The 26811-nt window shown below is 41.1% G+C and overlaps 1 protein-coding gene across 3 annotated transcripts in view; it reads left to right on the forward strand.

The window, feature by feature from the left end:
• The window catches only part of LOC140211716 (nuclear cap-binding protein subunit 1-like), a 60686-nt gene that overhangs the window by 24653 nt on the left and 9222 nt on the right, over nt 1-26811 (forward strand). For all 3 annotated transcript variants that reach the window (XM_072281804.1, XM_072281805.1, XM_072281806.1), the window contains 6 exons: nt 2528-2631; nt 3411-3536; nt 10701-10803; nt 14116-14209; nt 25746-25849; nt 25947-26061. In XM_072281804.1, the coding sequence (XP_072137905.1) occupies nt 2528-2631; nt 3411-3536; nt 10701-10803; nt 14116-14209; nt 25746-25849; nt 25947-26061 (646 nt within the window). The remainder of the gene's footprint in view (nt 1-2527; nt 2632-3410; nt 3537-10700; nt 10804-14115; nt 14210-25745; nt 25850-25946; nt 26062-26811) is intronic.

Genomic DNA, 26811 nt, shown 5'->3' on the forward strand with positions numbered 1-26811 from the left:
TGTTTTGTGCCTTGCATCACAAAGTTTGAAAATAAAAATGTTCATTCTCATCTGAGAAAGTGGAAGTTATACTTTTCAAGGAGACTTCAAAGATATTCTTGAATCTTTCTCTATCCTCTTGCAATGACCAAACTTGAAGTGTCTGTTTTGGTAGACTGGGCTTTGGCATGTAAACACCATGGCCTACTAACTGGAGCTGGATGAATGTAAGTAGAACTTCTCTCGGGATCAATAAAGTGTGACTAAGAACCCCAGTGCTAGAGGGTTTGGTTCAGCAGAAAATGCAGACTTCACTTTCATGCTAGTGGATTAGGAAAAGTTTGTTGCTGCAGCAGCTTTGTCAGTGCCTCTTGGTGCTTTAAGGTGTGGGTAGTCCGTATCTCGGGCGAATAGGAAGGTCTGGATCACTACAGGTTTTGGGATATTGATTTTCAAATATTCTCTTACTATTTTGCCAAAAGGCTGTACTAGATTAGTGAATGTGATGATGAATTCTTTCATTAACATCCACCTTCACTCTGAGTGAACTCCTGAGAGAGGAAGTGGCCCATGTTTTGTAGGATCTCATCGTAGATTTTTCTTGCCAAGGGCTGATTGGTACATTTGGGCATAATAGTAGGGGAGCTTTGATTTGTAGATATTCAGTGCTAGACCGATTTGCTTGTCTGTTTCATTTAATTAACAGAGAATCACTTGGAGGTGAGCTTCCAAACGTGTTGTCTAAGTACTCCAGATACTGACTGAAGGCAGGTGACCCATTTGTCCTATAGGATGGCTCCATTTGAGCAGAATATTTGTTTGAAATGAGATGTAGTGTTGCAGCAAGAATAAAGTTAGGTTGATGACACAGCCCTGCTCGATGCCAGTCTGTACTGTGCCTGTATGAACCCATTGTTTAAATGCGCAGGCTGCAAGCCAACATTCAAAGATTCAAATTACATTTATTATTGAAGAATGTATAAATTATACAACCTTGAGATTTGTCTGCTTTACAGGCAGCCACAAAGCAAGAAACCTGAAAGAACCCAATTAAAAAAAATAAAGACCAAATCCCAATGCACAGAGAAAGAGAAAAGAATCCACAAATCTTGCCAACAATAAAAGTGAACAACAGCATTCCAAACCGAACTGAGTCCTTAGATCTGACTCCCCAGAGTAGGCCCAAAGCCTCAGTATCACTTCATCATACTAGCGGGACAGATCACTGTGAAGCTCGCAGAGGTGAAGCAGGGCTGTCTCAGTGTCACGAAGAGAGAAGTGATTTTTGCGGAAGAATGAGTGAAACCTCCGAACCTTACACCCTGCCTTTCAGTCTATCTGGAAGTATCTGAGATGAAGTATATACAGCATTTAGACAAATTTCCAAAAGCAGACCAATTTGGAATGGATACTCCGCAGTTCCTATTGATTGACAAAGTCAAAGATATTTGTGAGGGTGGGGGAGAGCTTGCATGGGAGCTGCTCTTTGCTTTAGTTTTGTGGGGAAGATCAAATTCATTGTGCCACTAAATAGATTGAATCCATACTGCAATTTTTTGATAGAAGGCAATTGAGGAAGACTTGTACAGTGGCCTTCCTTGCAGCAGAGAGCAGGGAGTCCTCTCTGTAGTTATTGCAATTGCTTTAACAATGTGCTAGCTCCTCTAGAGTAGAATGAAACATCAATCAAGAACTTGTTTTTACTTCGTCAGTCATTTTGTTTTATATTGGTCCTGTAGCTCAATTGAATTAATTTTAAATGAAGCAACCCAAGTTAATGTGATATATCTTACTAATTTAATGCTTTGAGTAACACTCATTCTTATATATCTGTATTTTACTCCCACCAAAGCCTTTGAGGTGATGTCAAGAACTGAGTAAAGTGTTCCAAAAGTAATTTGGGAATTTGACCAGTAAACAAACCCAGTTATGGTAATTACAGAGGGGTCTTGCTGCTTCTTTCATGGGAAAGGTCATTGTACATGACCTCCTCAACTGCCTCCTACTATAAAGATGCTCCCTTCATTGCAATGTTTGCACCCAAAGCATTATTACTCCTACTCCTTTGTAATCTATTTCCCTTGAGTTAAGGGCTAACATCTTCATGCCCTTTTGATTACTTGTGAGCTGAATACACAGGCGCAAATCCTTTTGCTCCCTCATAGTTCCTATTTTATCAACTGTAAGAAAACAAGATTTTTCAGTAGGGATTGCAGAGACTTGCATTGTAATTTTAAATAGTTCTTTTAAAATAGTGAACAATTTCTCTTGAAACCCATTGACCTTAAAGTGATCAGTGAAAGCTAATTCCTGAAGCACGGATATTCTCCAGCGTTCACCTTTGTACACATTTAATATTCTAAGCTGCAGTGTATACTTACAGCTTTCCCACCTCAAGTTAATGAGGAAGAATCCAGCGTACCACTTGATTTCATTAAGATCTATTTTCATTGTTTATTGACCTTATAATTTAAGCAGCTATATGTATTTAAATACATGTTTTTGGTTATCTATAACAACTATATAAATGAACTCATTTTGCACATAGGCTTTCCTATTATCAAAGAATAGTGGATATTGTGCCGGAGAACTTTGCTGCCTTGTTACCAGCAAATCCATTATGTGTTTACAAGTATGGGGATGAGAGCAACAGTAAGTAATGAGCTTTTATTTGGATTACTAGATTGTAACTTTTATTGTATGAACTGGGAATATAGTTTTATGATTTCACTAATTCCTGTGTCATACTGAAATATTAGAAATTGAATCTTACCCATTCACCTTTTACTACTTGTAAAAAAAATTGCATAATTCTAACTATTATTGAAGTTGCTTAATGATGGTGTCTAGAACACAAGTTTGAAGGGCTGATCTGGAGGCTTTCTTATATTGGCATTTTTATTTAGCAAGTTGTGAAATTTTGTCTTAATTATGCAGTTCAAATTGCAACTGAATTTTGATGTAGGAGTTGAAAATCGACACAAAGGGCAAAGTTAATGTGTACTGGTTTCAACCTGCATGATCGGTTAATTTTACTTGTACATTGCAGCACGTCCTTAAAACCGGGTTGAAATATCACAGCTTTATGGTGTGTTTGATTCTTGCTGGCACTTTCTTGTGTTCTTACATGCAACGTGTATTTTGGAAATGCATGTCTTAACCCTCTTGGTACACACTTATTCTAATTCATATATACATCTGTGGCATCTCACTCATGTCATGCATGTACATTTGAATGTGCCTCATTTTGGCCTTTTCTTCCATTTGAATGTCAATGAGTTAGAATTACTGTATACTTTAAAACACTATAAGCAAGGTAATGGTGCTGAAATGATAAATACTGTTGTACCAGATTCACAATGTAGCCAATTGAAATTTCAAAACATCATGAATTTTGAGGCCATTCAGATTATTTTTCATTACTGTTTTAGGTTCTCTGCCTGGCTATGCTGTGGCTGTCAGTTTATGCAATGCTATTAAAAGCAAAGCAAATAATGATGAAATTCTGAGCATACTAAAAGATCTCCCAAATCCTAATCAAGAGGATGATGATGATGGTAAGGAATCTTCTTAATTTTGATGTAGAAATTTTTTGAGGCCACTTTCAAAGTCATAATTGCATCCACCTGAAAAACAGACGTTAAAAGTGCTGTCTAATCTGATTTGAGTTCCTTCATGAAATATTGGAGGAGGAGGATATGTATTAACTCTACATGGGAGCATTTGATAAATTATTGCAGATGTTTACCCTGGCTTGAGAATTTGGAACTAAAGCCCACAATCTCAAAGAGTCAGCCAATCTAGGTGGAGATGAGAAGCAATTTCTTCACCCAGAAGGCAGGGGATATTTTGGAATTCTCTGCTTAAAAGAACTCTGGAGAGAATTTGCAGAGGGTATTCAAGGTCGAGATGGATATATCTTTGGATAGTAAGAAAACTGAGGATGTAGAATTAGTGCTAGAAGATGAAGCTAAGATAAAAGATCATCTTTGATTTTATTGAAAGTTGGTGGCAGCAGGTGAATGACTTATTTCCACTTTTTCTTGTTCTTATAAAAGATTGTAAATGCGCAAAACAAAGAAAATGCGGCATTAGAGTGACACAGGTTAAATGTGTAAATAGGAAAGAGGCATACAAAAGTAGTAAGGCTATTTACTTGCAAGAAATATAAGACCAGAAAGCATAGGAGCAGAATCAGGCCATTCAGCTCCACCACTTGATCATGGCTGATCTATTTCCCTTTCAACTCGATGCTCCTGCCTTCTCCCCGTACTTTCATGCTCTGGTTTATCAACCCCCCTCCTTAAATACACCTAATGACCTGGCCTCCACAGCTGTATGTGGCAACAAATTTCGCAGATTCACCATCCTCTGGTTAAAGAAATTCCTCCTAATCTCTGTTCTAAATGGACGTCCCTATATTTTCAGGTTCTGCCCTCTGGTCCTTGACTCCATCTCCCACCCCCGTTGGAAGCATCCTCTCTACATCTACTCTATCAAGGCTTTGCAACATTCGATAGGATTCAATGAGATCTCCCCCTCATTCCAGTAAATACAGGCCCTGGCCCATCAACCACTCATGTGAAAATCACTTTGGGAATGAACCCCTTTCATTCCCAGAATGATTTTCATGACGCAAACACGAGGAATTCTGCAGATTCCCCCCCCTCCCCCTTTTCTTTTTCCCTGGGCCTCCTGTCCCATGATCCTCTCATATCCCTTTTGCCAATCAACTGTCCAGCTCTTAGCTCCATCCCTCCCCCTCCTGTCTTCTCCTATCATTTTGGATCTCCCCCTCCCCCTCCCACTTCCAAATCTCTTACTAGCTCTTCTTTCAGTTAGTCCTGACGAAGGGTCTCGGCCCGAAATGCCGACTGTACCTCTTCCTAGAGATGCTGCCTGGCCTGCTGCGTTCACCAGCAACTTTGATGTGTGTTGCATGACTTTCATGAACCTGCTTTGAGCACTCTCCCCTTAGATAAGGGGCCCAAAACTGCTCACAGTAAACACAAGTGAGGCCTCCCCTATGCCTTATAAAGCCTCAGCATTACATCCTTATTTTTATATTCTCGCCCTCTCAAAATAAATGCTAACATTGCATTTGTCTCCCTCACCACCAACTTGATCTGCAAGTTAACCTTTAGGGAATCCTGCACGAGGACTCCCAAGTCCCTTTGCACCTCAGACTTCTGCATTTTTTCCCTGTTTTAAAAATAGTCTATGCTTTCATTCCTTCTACTAATGTGCATCACCTTGCACTTTTCAATACTCTGTTCCATCTGTCACTTCTTTGCCCATTCTCTTAATCGGTCTTAAGTTCTTCTGCAGCCTCCCTGTTTCCTCAACATTACGTATCCCTCCACCTATCTTCATGACTTGGTCACAAAGACAAAAATTCTGTCATCCATATAATTGACATATAATCTAAAACAGGCGGTCCCAACATTGACACTACTAGTCACCAGCAGCCAATCAGAAAAGACTCCCTTTTTTCCCACTCTTTGCCTCCTGCTAATCAGCCAGTGCTCTATCCATGCTAGTATCATTCCTGTAGTACCATGGGCTCTTATTTTGATAAGCAGCCTCCTGTGTGGCACCTTTCAAAAGCCTTCTGAAAATCTAAGTACACAACATTCACTGATACTCCATTGCTCATCCTATTTGTTATTTCCTCAAAGAATTCCAACAGATTTGTCAAGCAAGGTTTTCCCTAAGGAAGCCATGCTAACTTTGGCCTATTTTACCATCTGCCTCCAAGTACCCTGAAGTCCTTAGCAATTGATTCCAACATCTTCCGAACCACTGAAATTAGGCTAACTAGGCTATAATTTGCTTTCTCCTGCCTCCCTCCATTCTCGAAGAGTAGATTGACATTTGTGATTTTCCAGTCCTTTGGATTCATGCCAAAACCTAATGATTCTTGAAAGATCATTACCAGTGCCTCCACAATCTCTTCAGCTACTTCTTTCAGAACCCTGGGGTATAGTCTATCTGGTCCAGGTGACTCTTCTACCTTCAGACTTTTCAGCTTCCCATGTACCTTCTCCCTATGTATTCAGTTCATCCAGCTTTACCTTTTCCCCCATTACTACCTCTCCAGCATCCTTTTCCAGCTGATGGATACCTACTGTCACGTCTCTTTTACTCTTTATACATCTTGAAATACTTTTGGTGTCCTCTTTCATATTATTGTCTTATTTGCCTTCATATTTCATCTTTTAGCTTTCTTAGTGCCTTCTATTGGTTTTTAAAAGTTTCCTAACCCTCTAAATTCCAACTGATTTTTGCTCGCTCTCTTGCTGTAATGTTGGCTTTGAATTCCTTTGTCAGCTTTGGTTGTGTCATTCTGCCTTTAGAATACTACTTCTGTGTTATGTATCTATCCTGCACCTTCCGAATTGCTCCTAGAAACTCCAACCATTCCTGCTCTGCCGTCATTGTTACTAGTGACCTCTCACAGTAAACTTTGGTCAGGTCCTCTCTCATACTTCCCATACTGTGATAATTCCCTTTACTCCACTGTAATACTGATTTGATTTTAGTTTCTCCTCCTCAAATTGCAAGGTGAGTTCTATCATATTATAGTCACTAACTCCTAAGGGTTCCTTCACCTTAAGCTTCCTAATTAAACCCGGTTCATAATGCAACACTCAATCCAGAATAGCTGATCCCCAAGTGGCCTCAACCACAAGCTGCTCTTAAAAGCCATCTTGTAAGCACTCTACAAATTCTCTCTTGGGATCCAAAATCAGCACCAACCTGACTTTCCCAATATACCTGCATATTGAAATCCCTCAATACTGTTGTAACATTTTCCTTTTGACATGCATTTTTTATCTCCTGCTGTAATTTGTAGCCCACATTCTGGCTACAATTTGGAGGCCTTTATATAACTCCCATCAGGGTTGTTTTACCCTTGCAGTTCTTCAACTCTACCCACGAGGATTCTACATCTTCTGATCCTCTGTTAATTCCTTCTGAAGAATTGGTTTTCATTTTAAAAATCTTTTTTATTAATTATTATTAAAGATCAGCAAAAAATACGTTAAGATAATCAAGTCAATATGTACAATAAAGAATTAAATTAGCAAATAACTGATTAACAAGACTAAGCAATATATCAATAATAATAAGAAAAATAAAGTGTTAATTTTTTTTGAAAGAAAGAAGAAAGGAAAAAAAGAACCCCTACTAACTAAGAGAAAAAATCCCTGTGAACTAAAAAAAAACTGAAAAAAAACCCATTGGGAGCACAACCCCAGAGCTATACGTCATCAACATGAATTCTGCAGATACTGGAAATTCAAGCAACACACATCAAAGTTGCTGGTGAACGCAGCAGGCCAAGCAGCATCTGTAGGAAGAGGTGCAGTCGACGTTTCAGGCCGAGACCCTTCGTCAGGACTCACTGAAGGAAGAGTGAGTAAGGGATTTGAAAGTTGGAGGGGGAGGGGGAGATCCAAAATGATAGGAGAAGACAGGAGGGGGAGGGATGGAGCCAAGAGCTGGACAGGTGATAGGCAAAAGGGATACGAGAGGATCATGGGACAGGAGGTCCGGGAAGAAAGACAGGGGGGGGACCCAGAGGAGGGGCAAGAGATATATTCAGAGGGACAGAGGGAGAAAAAGGAGAGTGAGAGAAAGAATGTGTGTATAAAAATGAGTAACAGATGGGATACGAGGGGGAGATGGGGCCTAGCGGAAGTTAGAGAAGTCGATGTTCATGCCATCAGGTTGGAGGCTACCCAGACGGAATATAAGGTGTTGTTCCTCCAACCTGAGTGTGGCTTCATCTTTACAGTAGAGGAGGCCGTGGATAGACATGTCAGAATGGGAATGGGATGTGGAATTAAAATGTGTGGCCACTGGGAGATCCTGCTTTCTCTGGCGGACAGAGCGTAGATGTTCAGCAAAGCGGTCTCCCAGTCTGCGTCGGGTCTCGCCCATCCCTCCCCACTGATCTCCCTCCTGGCACTTATCCGTGTAAGCGGAACAAGTGCTACACATGCCCGTACACTTCCTCCCTTACCACCATTCAGGGCCCCAAACAGTCCTTCCAGGTGAGGCAACACTTCACCTGTGAGTCGACTGGGGTGATATACTGCATCCGGTGCTCCCGATGTGGCCTTTTATATATTGGCGAGACCCGACGCAGACTGGGAGACCGCTTTGCTGAACATCTACGCTCTGTCCGCCAGAGAAAGCAGGATCTCCCAGTGGCCACACATTTTAATTCCACATCCCATTCCCATTCTGACATGTCTATCCACGGCCTCCTCTACTGTAAAGATGAAGCCACACTCAGGTTGGAGGAACAACACCTTATATTCCGTCTGGGTAGCCTCCAACCTGATGGCATGAACATCGACTTCTCTAACTTCCGCTAGGCCCCATCTCCCCCTCGTATCCCATCTGTTACTCATTTTTATACACACATTCTTTCTCTCACTCTCCTTTTTCTCCCTCTGTCCCTCTGAATATACCTCTTGCCCATCCTCTGGGTCCCCCCCCCCCATCTTTCTTCCCGGACCTCCTGTCCCATGATCCTCTCGTATCCCCTTTTGCCTATCACCTGTCCAGCTCTTGGCTCCATCCCTCCCCCTCCTGTCTTCTCCTATCATTTTGGATCTCCCCCTCCCCCTCCAACTTTCAAATCCCTTACTCACTCTTCCTTCAGTTAGTCCTGACGAAGGGTCTCGGCCTGAAACGTCGACTGCACCTCTTCCTACAGATGCTGCTTGGCCTGCTGTGTTCACCAGCAACTTTGATGTGTGTTGCTATACGTCATACAAGCTTCCATAAAAGAAAAACATTAATCCACCAACTCAAATCCATTTAAACAAAAATCGGAAGGAAACCATATTAATTAACTCAAATCAGATGATAATAGCAGGCAAAGGAACACCACCTTTTCTCGAATCAAATCGAGGATCAAAAGTTCGTCTTCTGATTTTCTCCAAACTAAGACATAGCATCGCCTGAGAGAACCATTGTATCAAAGTAGGAGTAGAGGCATCTTTCCATTTCAACAAAATAGCCCTTCTGGCCAATAATGTGACAAATGCAATTACATGTTGGTCTGATAGAGAAATACCATGAATATATTGAGGGGTTATACCAAATAAAACTGTCAATTTATTAGGTTGTAAATTAATTTTTAAAACTTTAGAAATTGTAGGAAAAAATAGATTTCCAAAAATGTTTCAATACAGAACATGACCAAAATGTGTGTCAATGTAGCTGTCTTGGTCTTACATCTATCACACTGACTATGAACATTAGGAAACATTTTAGACAGTCTCTCCTTTGTCAAATAATAACGATGTACAGGAATTGATTTCATTTTTATTTTACTAACAGAGCCAAGCCTTCCTGCCTATCCTTTCAATTCATTGTGTATCCTTGGATGTTTAGCTCCCAACTATGATCTTCTTTCAGCTATGACTCGGTGATGACACAACGTCACACCTGCCAATTTCTAATAGTGCTACGAGATCATCTACCTTATCCTGAATACTGTGTATTCAAGTACAACACCTCAGTCCTGTTTCATCACCCTTTTCGACTTTGTCCCGAAGTCATTCTACCTTCTGCATTTTTGCCCTGTCATCTGCCTGTCCCTCCTGACAGTCTCAGTACGCTTTGCCTCTGCTTGTATACCAACTGCTCCATCCTCAGCCCTATTACTCCGTTTCCCATTCCCCTGCCAAATTAGGTTATACTCTCTCCAACAATTCCAGCAAAGCTGCCCACAAAGATATTAGTCCTCCTTGCGTTCAATGTAACTGTCCCTTTTGTACAGGTCATATCTTCTCCAGAAGAGATCCCAATGATCCAAAAATCTGAAACCCTGCCTCCTGCATCAGTTCCTCAGCCACACATATTTCTGCCACATCATCCAATTACTCTCACCAGTGCGTGGCACAGGCAGCAATCCAGAGATTACGACCCTGGAAGTCCGGCTTTTCAGCTTTCTACCTAGCTCTCTAACATCTGTCTTCTGGACCTTCTGCCTTTTCCTACCTATGCCATTGGTGCCAATATTTGCCAAGACCTCTGGCTGCTTACCCTCCCCCTTTAGAATGGCATGGACCCGATTCGAGGATGGACGAATTCTAAATTCCTTAAAAATATAATCAAATCATAATGAGGGGTTGTTGGGTAAGGTTCTTCACTGTTCCTGTTCCAAGATTTGGAAGGATTTGACTCTTCTTAATATTCAGTGCATTAGAATTAAAGCTGAGCAATTTTGCTAATTACATTCGTCAATAAATGTCATGGAATGTACTATTAGGCTGTTCATTAGGCCCTAACAATGAGAGCCAATTAGTTAATACAAGTCACTAATCTATGGAGGGAATTGGGTAAATATTTGAAAAGGAATGCTTACTGAAGGATAGAGGGAAAAAATAATGGTAGGCTGAATGTGCAGCCAGGTTTATCAGTCAAATGGTTACCTCTAATGCTGTACATTCTGTGAGCTAGGAGATTTGTTGAGGTTGTATTTACATTAGAGTCACTGTGAATTTTGATTTTGTTACCTGTTTTGGAACAACATTTTTTTTTGATGTGTTTAGTTCATGTTTATTTTCCCCTTAAAATGCAATTGTACAGTTATGAGCCCTTCCATGAATATCAGAAATCAGTTATTCTCTCACCTTTAACAGGAAAGAATTCTGCTATGATCAAACAACTGACTTATTTCAGATTCACTCTTTCAGATGAAGGTTTCAGCTTTAATCCTCTGAAGATTGAAGTTTTTGTACAGACCTTGCTTTACCTGGCATCCAAGTCCTTTAGCCATTCCTTCAGTGCTTTAGCAAAGTAAGTGTATCTCTTTTATATTAATGAAGATTGAAACCGTAGGATAATATATTGATAGTTTGTTTATTGATAAGGGATTAACTCAGCAAATATATAGATTCCACATATTAGGTGTACTTAATAATAACATTTAGTTTTTCTGGTTACTGAACTTAATTCCTTCCTGCCTGTGGCCATCAAACTTTACAGCTCCTCCCTTGGAGGGTCAGACAACCTGAGCCGATAGGCTGGTCCTGGACTTATTTCATAATTTACTGGCATAATTTACATATTACTATTTCTTATTTATTACTATTTTCTATTACTATTCTATTTCTATTACTATTCTATTACTATTTATTATTTCTATGACTATTGCTATTTACTATTTACTAATAGTAATATTACTATTACTATTTCTATTACTATTTATTACTTATGGTGCAACTGTAACGAAAACCAATTTCCCCTGGGATCAATAAACTATGACTATGACTATAATTAATCAATGCAACTAAAATGTTGTTTGTACTGTTACATCTCCAAAAGGGAAATACCTTAGAGAATATCTGTGAAGCAAAAAATTTCTCTATTGAAATGATGGGGTAACTTGGCATACTGCCCTTAAGTGTGGAGAGTACTGCACTGTTTTTTGTAGGGGAAAGATAGTTTTCTTAATCAAGACATGTATCCTGAAAAAAATGCTATTAAGCAAAATTTGTAAATTGAATGTTTGTTAATTGAGAAATGGATACACAGTTCAGTAAATATGGTAACGTATGATAAGTTGACCATTTGAAACATTAGAACATATAAGAATACAGAAGTAGTAGGTCACTTTGCCTCCCAAGCTTGCCCGGCCTTACAAAGTGATCATGGCTGATCTGTTGCATAGTTCAATTATTTCTGCTAGTTCTCCACAACTTTCAATTCCTCAATCTTTCTTTAAAAGATCTAGTTATCTTCTCTTTAAATATCTCCTGTGATCCAGCCACTCCATAGAGAATTCCAAAGGTTCCCCACTTCCTGCGAGAAGTAATCCGTATATCTTTTAAATGACTACCCCAAGCCCCATCTTATAAACATATTCTATTGTTTGAGATCCTTCTGCTAGTGGGACTAGCTTAGCATCTACCCATTTATGGTCTTAAGCACATTCTGTTTCAAATGACTCATTCACCAGTCTTGGACACTTTCCTCTTTCTCTTGCACATGAATGTGGGCAGATGTATTGGCACTCTTTCCTGCAGGTAAATAGAAAGTCATAGGAGCAAATGTAATGCCACAATTCAGAGGAAGGAGGAGGGAGTCAGAAAGCAGGAAGCAATACACCAAATAGACTGAAATCTGTAATTGGGAAAATTTTGGAATCTGTATTAAGGGGGCTACAGCAGAAAACTTAAAAAATATCATCAGCTAATTGGCAGAATCAGGGTGAGAGAAATTGCTTTAAATTTGCTAGAATTCTTTGAAGATGTAAAGAAATAGGTAACTCTGGGAACCAGCAAAGATGGTGTGTTTGGATTTCGAGCAGGCATTCAATAAAATTCACATTAAAATGGATTGCAGAAAATAAAAGTGCATGGGGTTGGGGCAGTATTCTTTCAAGAGTTGAAGAATGAGGTTCTGCAACTGCTTGCATGAAACCCACCTTAAGATCTTTTCCTTTTCTTTTAGTGAACAGATTGATTTCTACTCATTGCGTGTTGGGAATTGACTGAGAGAGAAAGTAACAGGTTAAATTGGTCACTTGCAGAGCTGCAGTCACTTACATGTTGGGGCTTCAGAGCCGGGGCATCAGTTACTTTCACTCTATTATGCCTTGGATGAATGGGCTGAGTGTTGCTGCTAAAGAAATTAGTGGATTACCAAACTGTGTCACAAAGACTCTGCAAAGGCTATAAATAGTTTAATTCAGTGGGCAAGAAGCTGGTGATGGCTTAAAATACAGGAAAATAGAGAATATTTAATTAAGAAAGAATGATAAAGCACATTATTATTTAAATGGAGTAAGACTATAGAATGTTGCAGTACAAATTGATGTGGTCCTAAAAGCAGAGCGTAACGTGAGTAAAAGGAATTAGATAGTCAAAGGATGAAGAGGCTTTGTGTAACCCAGGTTAATTAAACCCAAAGATGTAACATTAGAAAACTCCACCTGTGGAGGAATGAAAATGATGTTTACCAAATTTTTTTTCAAAAAAGAGAACTTGGGGGGAGAAAAAAGCTATGCGAGAATGAAGTGTGGCTGATGCAGGTGCAGACAAGCGAGAAAAATGCAGCAAACTATTAGAAACTAAAGATATAAACTGTTAAAAGTGGAATTAGTAGTTACTTGAAAACCTCAGAGTGAAACCCCTAGAGAGGAGACAATACTGATTAAAAAATTTATTGAAGCTATAGCTATAATGAGACAATATCAGTGGAGACAAGTGTCCAAGACCTCTACCATGTAACCGGGAACTTTGGTTTCTTCAGACCATAGAACCACCTTCCAGCTGACTTCCGAGTCTCCCACATGTCTTCTGACAGACTCTAGCTGAAGTTTATGTGAGTTTTTTTCAACAGTGGCTTTCTCTTTGCCATTCTCCCATAAAGCTGTGACTGATGAAGCACCCGGGCAACAGTTGGCCTCCCTCACTAGTCCCCATCTTGCACGATCTCCCAGTTTTTGAGAACAGTCTGCTTCTAGGCAGATGTACAGCTGTGCCATATTCTTTCCATTTCTTGATGATGGACTTAATTATACTCCAAGGTATATTCAGTGACTTGGAAATTTTCCTGTCTCCATCTCCTTACTTGTGCTTTTCAATAATCTTTTTGTGGAATTGCTTGGAGAGTTCTTTCGTCTTCATGTGTAGTTTTTGCCAGGAAACTGACTCACCAGCAGTTGGACCTTCCAGATACAGGTGTAGATGTATTTTTACTACAGTCAGTTGAAACACCTTAACTGCATGCACACAGGTCTCCAAAAACAGATTTCCATTTAACTAATTATGTGACTTCTAAAACCAATTGGCTGTACCAGTGATGTTTTGGTGTTGTCTTTGTAGAGATCTGTTTTCACTTTGACACGGAAGAGTCTTTTTCTGTTGATCAGTGTCAAAAAAAAAACAAATTAAATCCACTGTAATTTAATGTTATAAAACAATAAACCAGGAAACCTTCCGGGGGTGGGGGGGGGTGGGTGGGTGAATAGTTTTTACAGGCGCTGTATATATGTAGCCTGAGATAAAGGAGTGTTTTCAGGCCTCCCATCTTTAAATCTGCATTTTGGTGTCACACTCTCTGCAGTTGCTTGCATGTTTTCACAAAGTAATGTTCTTTTTGTAGATTTCATGAGATTTTTAAGACTTTGGCTGAAGGTGATGAGGGCAAGTTGCACGTACTTAGAGTCATGTATGACGTGTGGAAGTGCCATCCTCAGGTAATGATTATTCCACCCCCTTCTCCCAACCTCTTGCCTTCAAACCAAATAAAATATAGATTTCAGTGCCAGTTTAAAGGGAAAATATGTTTTATCATATTTCATCAACGGTGTCCTTTTTAAATGTGACTTTTTTGACGCATTTTCTCTGCCTGAAATATTTTCTACCATTTAAATGTAGGTTCATAATGGAAAGGGAATTATGATATAATGTTGAATTGTGACTTTGTAAGGTACCTTGTCTGATCCGTACTCCCATTGTACTTCAATTTACAAAAGGAAATTGAAATGCTGTAAATTGAAGAGAATAGATGAAGCCCTTTATGGGACTTGTGGTACAATAGAGTCCCGCGCACAGAGAGTACTGTGCTATTCATTACAACAAAAAATAGTTCTGTTATTCAAAGATGTATATGCAACGATTCAGCTAAATTCAAAACCTGATCACTTTTGGAATCCTAGTCGTAGAGCACAAACATGGACTCTTCAGCCCAAATTGTCCATGTACGTTGTGATGCCCTTCTATGCCAAGCCCATTTGTCTGCATTCATCCCTTATCACTTTACTCCTTTCTTATCCAAGTAGCTGTCCAAATGTCTCTACCACCTCCTCTGGCAGCTCGTTACATACAACCTCTACCTTCTCTGTGGAAAAACTTGTCCCTCACACCTTTAGACTTCTCCCTTCTCATCTTAAAATTGTGCCCTGTAGTTTTAGCCTCCTCTCCTTAGGAAAAGTACTGATTGTCAACTTTATCCATGCCCCTCATCATTTTATAAACATTATATGGTCATCCCTCCCTCTTAATTTCCAGCAGAGTAAAACCAACCTGTCCAAACTGTCATTAGTAAAAACTGTCCATCCCAGAGAAGAGCCTTGTGAATCTCTTCTGCACTCTTTCTAATGCTACCCCATCCTAGTGTAACAATCAGAATTGTGCATAATGTGTAGCCTGACCAGTGTTTTGAATAGTTACAATATTACAGGCAACTCTTGTATTCAGTTCCTTGGCCTACGAAGGCAACATCCCAAAATCAGTCTTTACTACCCTATCCATCTGTCACTGCTTTCTGGGAGCTATCAATGTATACCCCGAGGTCTCTGTACCATAGCACTTCTGAAGTCCTTTCCAGTTCATGGTCCTGATATTGATGTCCCAAGATGGTATTAGAAACATTGAAACATACAGACATAGAAAACATACAGCACAATACAGGCCCTTCAGCCCACAAAGCTGTGCCAAACATGTCCCTACCTTAGAACTACCTAGGCTTTACCCATAGCTCTCTATTTTTCTAAGCTCCATGTAGCCATCCAGGAGTCTCCTAAAAGACCCTATCGTTTCTGCCTCCACCACCACCAGCAGCCCATTCCACGCACTCACCACTCTCTGCGTTTAAAAAAAAAAACAACTTACTGCTGACATCTGCTCTGTACCTACTTCCAAGCACCTTAAAACTATGCCCTCTCATGCTAGTCATTTCAGCCCTGGGGAAAAGCTTCTGACTATCCACACGATCAATGCCTCTCATTATCTTGTACAGCTCTATCAACTCACCTCCCATCCTCCATCGCTCAAAGGAGAAAAGGCCGAGTTCACTCAGCCTATTCTCATAAGGCATGCTCCCCAATCCAGGCAACATCCTTGTAAATTTCCTCTGCACCCTTTCTATGACTTCCATGTCCTTCCTATAGTGAGGTGACCAGAATTGAGCACAGTACTCCAAATGGGGTCTCACGGGGCTCCTAAATACTTAAACTCAATCCCACAATTGATGAAGGCCAATGCACTGTATGCCTTCTTAACCACAGAGTCAACCTGTGCTGCAGCTTCGAGTGTCCTATGGACTTGGACCCCAAGATCCCTCTGATCCTCCACACTGCCAAGAGTCTTACCATTAATGCTATATTCTGTCGTCATATTTGACTTACCAAAATGAACCACCTCACATTTATCTAGGTTGAACTCCATCTGCCACTTCTCAGCCCAGTTTTGCATCCTATCAATGTCCTGTTGTAACCTCTGACAGCTCTCCACACTATCCACAACACCCCCATCCTTTGTGTCATCAGCAAATTTACTAACCCATCCCTCCACTTTCTCATCCAGGTCATTTATAAAAATCACGAAGAGTAGGAATCCCAGAACAGATCCCTGAGGCACACCACTGGTCACCGACCTCCATGCAGAATATGACCCGTCTACAATCACTCTTTGCCTTCTATGGGCAAGCCAGTTCTGGATCCACAAAGCAATGTCCCCTTGGATCCCATACCTCCTTACTTTCTCAATAAGCCTTGCGTGGGGTACCTTTCAAATGCCTTGCTGAAATCCATATACACTACATCTACTGCTGGACCTTCATCAATGTGTTCAGTCACATCCTCAAAAAATTCAATCAGGCTCGTAAGGCACGACCTGCCTTTGACAAAGCCATGCTGATTATTCCTAATCATATTATGCCTCTCCAAATGTTCATAAATCCTGCCTCTTAGGAACTTCTCCATCAACTTACCAACCACTGAAGTAAGACTCACTGGCCTATAATTTCCTGGGCTATCCCTACTCCCTTTCTTGAATAAGGGAACAACATCTGCAACCTTCCAATCCTCCAGAACCTCTCCCGCCCTCGTTGACGATGCAAAGATCATTGCCAGAGGTTCAGCAATCTCCTTCCTCGCTTCCCACAGTAACCTGGGGTACATCCCGTCCAGTCCCAGTGACTTATCCAGCATGATGCTTTCCAAAAGCTCCAGCACATCCTCTTTCTTCATATCTACATTCTCAAGCTTTTCAGTCCATTACAAGTCATCCCTACAATTGCCAATATCCTTTTCCGCAGTGAATACTGAAGCAAAGTATTCATTAAGTACCTCTGCTATCTCCTCCAGTTCCATGCACACTTTTCCATTGTCACACTTGATTGGTCCTATTCTCTTATGTCTTATCCTCTTGCTCTTCACGTATTTGTGGAATGCCTTGGGGTTTTCCTTAATCCTGTCTTCCAAGGCCTTCTCATGGCTCTCCTGGAAGCTTCTTAAGCTCCTCCCTGCTAGCCTTATAATCTTCCAGATTCATATAATTACTTAGTTTTTTGAACCTTTCGTAAGCTCTTCTCTTCTTGACGAGATTTACAACAGCCTTTGTGCACCACGGATCTTGTACCCTACCATCCTTTCCCTGTCTCATTGGAACGTACCTACTCAGAACCCCACACAACTATCCCCCGAACATTTACCACGTTTCTTTGGTACGTTTCCCTGAGAACATCTGTTTCCAATTTATGCTTCCAAGTTCCTGCCTGAAAGCCTCATAGTTCCCCTTACTCCAATTAAACGTTTGCTTAGCTTGTCTGTTTCTATCCCTCTCCAATGCTATGGTAAAGGATTTAGAATTGTGATCACTATCTCCAGAATGCTCTCCCACTAACAGACCTGACACCTGACCAGGTTCATTTCCCAATACCAGATCAAGTACAGCCTTTCCTCTTGTAGGCTTATCTACATGTTGTGTTAAGAAAGCTTCCTGAACACACCTAACAAACTCCACCCCATCTAAACCCCTCACTCTAGGGAGATGCCAATCAATATTTGGGAAATTAAAATCTCCCACCACAGCAACCCTGTTATTATTACTCCTTTCCAGAATCTGTCTTCCTATCTGCTCCTCAATGTCCCTGTTACTATTGGGTGGTTTTAAAAAACACCCGGTACAGTTATTGACCACTTCCTCCTTTTCTGCAGCCGTGACACTATCTCTGATCAACAGTGCCACGCCCCCACCTCTTTTGCCTCCCTCCCTGTCCTTCCTGAAACAACTAAAGCCTGGCACTTGAAGTAGCCATTCCTGCCTCTGCACCATCGAAGTCTCTGTAATGGCCACAACATCATAGCTCCAAGTGCTGATCCACGCTGTAAGCTCATCCGCTTTATTCATGATACTCCTCGCATTAAAATAGACACATCTCAAACCATCGGACTGAGCGCGTCCCTTCTCTATCACCTGCCTATCCTCCCTCTCGCACTGTCTCCATGCTTTCTCTCTTTGTGAGCTAACTTCCCTTTCCTTCGTCACTTCAGTTCGGTTCCCACCCCCCAGCAATTCTAGTTTAGACTCTCCTCAGTAGCCTTAGCAAACCTTCCCGCCAGGATATTGGTCCCCCTCGGATTCAAGTGCAACCCATCCTTTTTGTATAGGTCACACCTGCCCCAGAAGAGGTCCCAATGATCCAGAAATCTGAATCCCTGCCCCCGCTCCAATCCCTCAGCCACACACATATCCTCCACCTCATTCTATTCCTATACTCACTGTCACATGGCACAGGCAGTAATCCTGAGATTTCTACCTTTGAGGTCATGCTTGTCTGGAATGAAATACATCTGCTACCACGCCATCTAATTTTACAACACAATGTTTCTCTTCACAACCTTTATCGCTATCACAGATTCTTATCTCATCAGCAAAGTTGCTGGTTACATTCTCGTCCTCATCATTATATGGTCCCAGTGCCAATTCCTGTGGTATAGCACCGGTTACAGACTTAGTCAGAAAATCAACTCTCAACCACCACCCTTTGCCTTCAAGCTAACTTGGATTCAGTTTGTGAATAAACCTTCGATCCCATGTGCCCAAATGACTAGACCATCCTATAACTGAGATCTCTGTCAAAAGCCTTGCCGCACTACCTTCACCAGTTTTCTTAGGTATCTCTTCAAGTGAAACTTGGTCAGATTTGTGATACAGGACCTCACCTTAGCAAAAGCATGTTGGCTCCCAATCAGTCCTTTGATATAATTTCCCTGCTGCTGAGAGAAAACTTACCATTTTCCTACTATATTCATACTGCCCTTTTGAATGAAAAGCATGAGCAGAAATCTCCTCTTTTGCTTCCAGTCACATTTTGGGATAGACCATAAGATATAGGAGTAGAATTAGGCCATTTGGCCTGTCAAGTCTGCTCCACCATTTTATCATGGCTGATGCTTTTTCCCTCTCAGTCCCAAACTCCTACCTTCTCCCCATATCCCTTCATGCCTGACTCTGTCAGACTACTTATTTATGAGTAATTAATGCAGAAAACCAGGTATTTGCAAAGGGTTCACAAATTTTTTTCTTGCAACTGTATATTTTCTTTGATTTTTGATGAAAGCTTCAATTTTCTGACTCTGTCTGCTTGTCCACTGGACTTGCCTATTCTATTCTGACTAGTTTAAACCTACTTTAGAGCATTGGCAAATCTCTTTGCAAGGATCTTGATTCCCTTCCAGTTTAGATGACCTGTCATTCTTGTACAGCCCTGCCCAAGAAGAGATTCAAATGATTGAAGTATCTGAAGCCCTCTTCTCCCCTGCATCAGTTCCCTAGATAGACATTCAGCTGCCCTATCTTCCTGTTCCTATATTCATTATTTGTGGGACAGGGTGTAATCTAGAGTTTGCAATGCTAGGGATCTTGCTTTTCAAATTTCTGCCTAACACCCTAAATTCTCTTTGCCGGACCTCCTCTTTCCTTATCCGTGTCATTAAGGACCAAATGGATTATGATTTGGGCTGCTTTGTCCTTTTCAAAAGATTTTGTTTTAAATCCTCGAAGTCCTGAGGAAGGGTCTTGAGCCGAAACACCGATACGCAATTTCCTTCCATAAATGCTTCCTGACCTGTTGAGTTCCTCCTGCGTTTTGAGTGTTGCTGCTGGTAGGAAAGATGTGTTGTGACTGACTAACGTGGAAATGGAATTGGTGGATACAAAATTTTTATTAAAAACAGATCTTCTGGAGACAATCTTAATTCCTCACTCAATACGGTATAAAGTGAAAGAGAACAATATACAGTGGCATGCAAAAGTTTAAGCACCTCTGGTCGAAATTTCTGTGACTGAATAATTAAGTGAGTAGAAGATGAATTGATCTCCAAAAGTCATAAAGTTAAGGATGAAACATTCTTTTCAACATTTTAAGCAAGATTAGTGTGTTATTTTTGTTTTGTACAATTTTAGAGTGAAAAAAAAGAAAGGAGCACCATGCAAAAGTTTGGGCACCCCAAGAGATCTGAGCTCTCAGATAAAGAGGTCTCAGACCTTAATTAGCTTGTTAGGGCTATGGTTTGTGCACAGTCATCGTTAGGAAAGGCCAGGTGATGCAAATTTAAAAACTTTATAAATACCCTGACTCCTCAAACCTTGTCCCAACAATCAGCAGCTATGGGCTCCTCTAAGCAGCTGCCTAGCACTCTAAAAATTAAAATAAATAATGCCCACAAAACAGGAGAAGGCTATACGAAGATAGCAAAGGGTTTTCAGGTGGCCGTTTCCTCAGTTTGTAATGTAATTAAGAAATGGCAGTTAACAGGAACGGTGGAGGTCAAGTTGAGGTCTGGAAGACGAAGAAAACTTTCCGAGAGAACTGCTCGTAGGATTGCTAGAAAGGCAAATCAAAACCCCCGTTTGACTGCGAAAGACCTTAAACCATACCATAGAAACCATAGAAACTACAGCACAGAAACAGGCCTTTTGGCCCTTCTTGGCTGTGCCGAACCATTTTCTGCCTAGTCCCACTGACCTGCACACGGACCATATCCCTCCATACACCTCCCATCCATGTATCTGTCCAATTTATTCTTAAATGTTACAAAAGAACCTGCATTTACCACCTCGCCTGGCAGCTCATTCCATACTCCCACCACTCTCTGTGTGAAGAAGCCCCCCCTAATGTTCCCTTTAAACTTTTCCCCCCTCACCCTTAATCCATGTCCTCTGGTTTTTTTTCTCCCCTTGCCTCAGTGGAAAAAGCCTGCTTGCATTCATTCTATCTATACCCATCATAATTTTATATACCTCTATCAAATCTCCCCTCATTCTTCTACGCTCCAGGGAATAAAGTCCTAACATATTGAACCTTTCTCTATAACTGAGTTTCTCAAGTCCCGGCAACATCCTTGTAAACCTTCTCTGCACTCTTTCAACCTTATTTATATCCTTCCTGTAATTTGGTGACCAAAACTGAACACAATACTCCAGATTCGGCCTCACCAATGCCTTATACAACCTCATCATAACATTTCAGCTCTTATACTCAATACTTCAATTAATAAAGGCCAATGTACCAAAAGCTCTCTTTACGACCCTATCTACCTGTGACGCCACTTTTAGGGAATTTTGTATCTGTATTCCCAGATCCCTCTGTTCCACTGCACTCCTCAGTGCCTTACCATTAACCCTGTATGTTCTACGTTGGTTTGTCCTTCCAACGTGCAATACCTCACACTTGTCAGTATTAAACTCCATCTGCCATTTTTCAGCCCATTTTTCCAGCTGGTCCAAGTCCCTCTGCAGGCTCTGAAAACCTTCCCCACTGTCTACTACACCTCCAATCTTTGTATCATCAGCAAACTTGCTGATCCAATTTACCACATTATCATCCAGATCATTGATATAGATGACAAATAACAATGGACCCAGCACTGATCCCTGTGGCACACCACTAGTCACAGGCCTCCACTCAGAGAAGCAATTCTCTACCACCACTCTCTGGCTTCTTCCATCGAGCCAATGTCTAATCCAATTTACTACCTCTCCACGTATACCTAGTGACTGAATTTTCCTAACTAACCTCCCATGCGGGACCTTGTCTAAAACCTTACTGAAGTCCATGTAGACAATATCCACTGCCTTCCCTTCATCCACTTTCCTGGTAACCTCCTCGAAAAACTCCAACAGATTGGTCAAACATGACCTACCACGCACAAAGCCATGTTGACTCTCCCTAATAAGCCCCTGTCTATCCAAATGCTTGTAGATTCTGTCTCTTAGTACTCCCTCCAATAACTTACCTACTACCGACGTTAAACTCACTGGCCTATAATTTCCCGGATTACTTTTCGATCCTTTTTTAAACAACGGAACAACATGAGCCACTCTCCAATCCTCCAGCACTTCACCCGTAGACAGCGACATTTTAAATATTTCTGCCAGGGCCCCCGCAATTTCAACACTAGTCTCCTTCAAGGTCCGAGGGAACACTCTGTCAGGTCCCGGGGATTTATCCACTTTAATTTTCCTCAAGACAGCAAGCGCCTCCTCCTTTTCAATCTGTACAGTTTCCATGGTCTCACTACTTGATTCCCTCAATTCCATAGATTTCATGCCAGCTTCCTTAGTAAATACAGACGCAAAAAACCTATTTAAGATCTCCCCCATTTCCTTTGGTTCCGCACAAAGTCGACCACTCTGATCTTCAAGAGGACCAATTTTATCCCTTACAATCCTTTTGCTCTTAATAAACGTGTAAAAGCTCTTCGGATTATCCTTCACTTTGACTGCTAAGGCAACCTCATGTCTTCTTTTAGCCCTCCTGATTTCTTTCTTAAGTATTTTCTTGCACTTTTTATACTCCTCAAGCACCTGATTTTCCCCCTGTTTCCTATACATTTCATACAACTCCCTCTTCTTCTTTATCAGAGTTGCAATATCCCTTGAGAACTTCCTTATTCCTATTCAATTTGCCTTTAATCCTGACAGGAACATACAAACTCTGCACTCTCAAAATTTCCCCTTTGAAGGCTTCCCACCTACCAATCACACCTTTGCCAGAGAACAACCTGTCCCAATCCACGCTTTTTAGATCCTTTCTCATTTCTTCAAATTTGGCCTTCTTCCAGTTCAGAACCTCAACCCTAGGACCAGATCTATCCTTGTCCATGATCAAATTGAAACTAATGGCGTTATGATCACTGGAACCAAAGTGCTCCCCTACACAGACTTCCATCACTTGCCCTAATTCGTTACCTAACAGGAGATCCAATATTGCATCCCCTCTAGTTGGTCCCTCTATATATTGATTTAGAAAACTTTCCTGAACGCATTTTACAAACTCTAAACCATCTAGACCCCTAACAGTATGGGAGTCCCAATCAATGTATGGAAAATTAAAATCCCCTACCACCACAACTTTATGTTTCCTGCAGTTGCCTGCTATCTCTCTGCAGATTTGCTCTTCCAAGTCTCGTTAACTATTGGGTGGTCTGTAATACGATCCCACTAATGTGGCCATACCTTTCCTGTTTCTCAGCTCCACCCATAAGGACTCAGTAGACAAGCCCTCTAATCTGTCCTGCCTGAGCACTGCTGTAATATTTTCCCTAACAAGCAATGCTACTCCCCCACCTTTCAGTCCTCTGCCTCGATCACATCTGAAACATCGAAACTCTGGAATATTAAGCTGCCAGTCGTGCCCCTCCTGTAGCCAAGTTTCACTAATTGCTACAACATCATAATTCCACGTGTCAATCCACGCCCTCAGCTCATCCGCCTTCCCCGCAATACTCCTAGCATTGAAATATATACACCTCAGAAGATTTTTACCACCACTCACAACCTTTCTATCAGCGGATTTGCTTAAACCTTCAACATCATTTATTTTCACCCCAGCCACACTGTCAGCTCTGGCATTCTGGTTCCCATCCCCCTGCAAATCTAGTTTAAAGCCTCCCCAATCGCACTAACAAACCTCCCTGAAAGGATATTGGCCCCCCTGTGGTTCAAGTGTAACCTATCTCTCTTGTACAGGTTCCACCTGCCCCAGAAGAGGTCCCAATGATCCTGAAATCTGAAACCCTGCCCCCTACACCAGTTCCTCAGCCACTTGTTCCTCCTCCAGAGCATCCTATTCCTACCCTCACTGGCACCTAGCACAGGTAGCAATCCTGAGATTACTACCCTTGAGGTCCTGCTTTTCAGCTTCCTACCAAGCTCTCTATACTCACTGTCCAGGACCTCTTCACTCTTCCTTGCTATGTCATTGGTACCGATGTGCACCACGACATCTGGCTGGTCACCCTCCCACTTCAGGAAGATTTAGCAGACTCTGGAGTGGTGGTGCACTGTTCTACTGTGCAGTGACACCTGCACAAATATGACCTTCATGGAAGAGTCATCAGAAGAAAACCTTTCCTGCATCCTCACCACAAAATTCAACGTCAGAAGTTTGCAAAGGAACAGCTAAACAAGCCTGATGCATTTTCGAACCAAGTCCTATGGACTGATGAAGTTAAAATAAAACTTTTTGGCCGCAGTGAGCAAAGGTATGGTTGGAGAAAAAAGGGTGCAGAATTTCATAAAAAGAAACCTCTCCGACTGTTAAGCCCGGGGGTGGATCAATTATGCTTTGGGCTTGTGTTGCAGCCAGTGGCATGGGGAACATTTCACTGGTAGAGGGAAGAATGAATTCAATTAAATACCAGCAAATTCTGGAAGCAAACATCATACCGTCTGTAAAAGTGAAGATGAAAAGAGGATGGCTTCTACAACAGGATAATGATCCTAAACACACCTCAAAATCCACAATGGACTACCTCAAGAGGCGCAAACTGAGGGTTTTGCCATGGCCCTTATAGTCCCCCGACCTAAACATCATTGAAAATCTGTGGATAGACTTCAAAAGAGCCGTGCATGCTTGACAGCCCAAGAATCTCACAGAACCAGAAGCCTTTTGCAAGAAGAATGGGCGAAAGTCCTCCAAACAAGAATTGAAAGACTCTACAGAAAGCGTTTACAAACTGTGATACTTGCCAAAGGGGGTGTTACTAAGTACTGACCATGCAGGGTGCCCAAACTTTTGCTTCAGGCAGTTTTCCTTTTTTGTTATTTTGAAACTGTAAAAGATGGAAATAAAAAAGTAATCTTGCTTAAAATATTAAATAAGTGTGTCATCTTTAACTTTATGCCTTTTGGAAATCAGGTCATCTTTTACTCGCTTCGCTATTCACAGTAAAAGAAATTTTGACCTGGGGTGCCCATGCTTTTGCATGCCACTGTATGCTGTACTATAGTTTAAATGGCTATAAACACGCAGTTAACTTTAACATTTTGAATATAGACTAGTACATTCATAAAATTACCTATTTATGATAGGAGTATATCCCAACTTGCAGAATCCCTTTGAATATTCAGTACTGGTGTCTGCTCTAAAAGTGTCTCAGTACAAACTCAGACACCCAAAATTTACCTCTTTTGTTAGTGTTGAGGGATGGTTTCCTGAATATGCAACCAACTAGAATATAAAGTTACAAACTACCTGTCCTGAATTGTGCATTAACTAGCAGGGTTACACTTTTAATGCTACATTTATACAGGAGGTAGTCAGTTATTTCCTTCCTTGATCTCATTTTTGATGACCCCAAAGCATCAGCTAAAGTTGCATTGATTTTATTTTATTTCCCGAAACCTGGTTCTGCCTGAAATGTGGACTGTACCTCTTCCTAGAGATGCTGCCTGGCCTGCTGCGTTCACCAGCAACTTTGATGTGTGTTGCTTGAATTTCCAGCATCTGCAGAATTTCTGTTGTTTGCGTTTTCTTATTTAATTAATACTATCCATAATTTCATAACTCCAAAATAAGCCCTAACAAAGTGCAAATAATGGAATAGTATATGTGTTTCTTCAGTTCCTCAATTGAGTGCAAGGAATTGATGAATTAACTCTGCAACGTAGTAAGACATTTAATTTAGTCTATTAGGCTTAATTTTTCCTGTTGTGTTGCAGATGATGGCCATGTTGGTTGATAAAATGATCCGAACACAGATTGTAGACTGTGCAGCAGTGGCAAACTGGATCTTCTCTTCAGAGATGGCACATGATTTCACCAGGTAATATTCTGGATATTAATCAGTTAAAATTCTAGTACACTGTTCTTCTGTCAATGGAATTGTATGGGGATAAATTAACTCTGATATTATATTTTAGGTTGTATGTCTGGGAGATTTTACACTCAACCATCCGAAAGATGAACAAACATGTTCAAAAGGTACAGAAAGAACTTGAAGAAACTAAAGAGAAATTGGATAAACAGCACAAAAGGGTAAGCTATTTCTGTGTTAATTGAACTAACGGATGAGAACAGCTTTGTGCTTGAGATCATGTCTCATAAATTTGTTCAGTTTGGTCACCCTGCTTTAGGAAATATTAAGTTGTAAAGAGTGTGGAGGAGATTTACAAGGAAGTTGCTGGGACTTGGGGACCCCCCCCCCCCCCCCCGCCCAAAGCTCTTTTTCCATTTCCTATCTGGTTGCTGTCTTATCCTTTCCCTTCTCACTTATCTGTCATCTGCAGCTTCTTTTGATCTTATCAAGTAGCCTTCCACAACCCCCCTCCCAGATCAGACAGTGATGCAGCCAGTTAGAATGCTCTCCACAGTACATCTGTAGAAATGTGCAAGTGTGTTTGGTGACTGCTTGAACAGTTTGTCAAAAACAGCAATTTCAGCATGTGTGTTTCTCTTTCACATATTTACCAATGTATGCTGTGTTTGTTCAACTATCTTGAATGAACTGTACTTAGATAAAGCAAAAGTGAGATTCCTCGAGCTTTCTCCCTAAAATTCTAGCAGGGTAAAGTGTCATGAGAAATCCTAATGTAGGCATTCATCTCTGCCATGTTTCCTTACTAAAATAAAGACTCCAAAAGGGCAGAAGCATTTTGTCCTCTATTTTTTCTTGTAAAGCTTCAGGAGGAACTTGCTCCATCCTGATCTAATAGCATGATGGTTTCAGGTTCTGTTCTGTAATTGGACATGTTGTTCCTTTCTGCACCTTGTGGCGCATCAGGCACC

The sequence above is a fragment of the Mobula birostris genome, chromosome 17 (assembly GCF_030028105.1).
Source record: "Mobula birostris isolate sMobBir1 chromosome 17, sMobBir1.hap1, whole genome shotgun sequence".
Taxonomy (NCBI): domain Eukaryota; kingdom Metazoa; phylum Chordata; class Chondrichthyes; order Myliobatiformes; family Myliobatidae; genus Mobula; species Mobula birostris.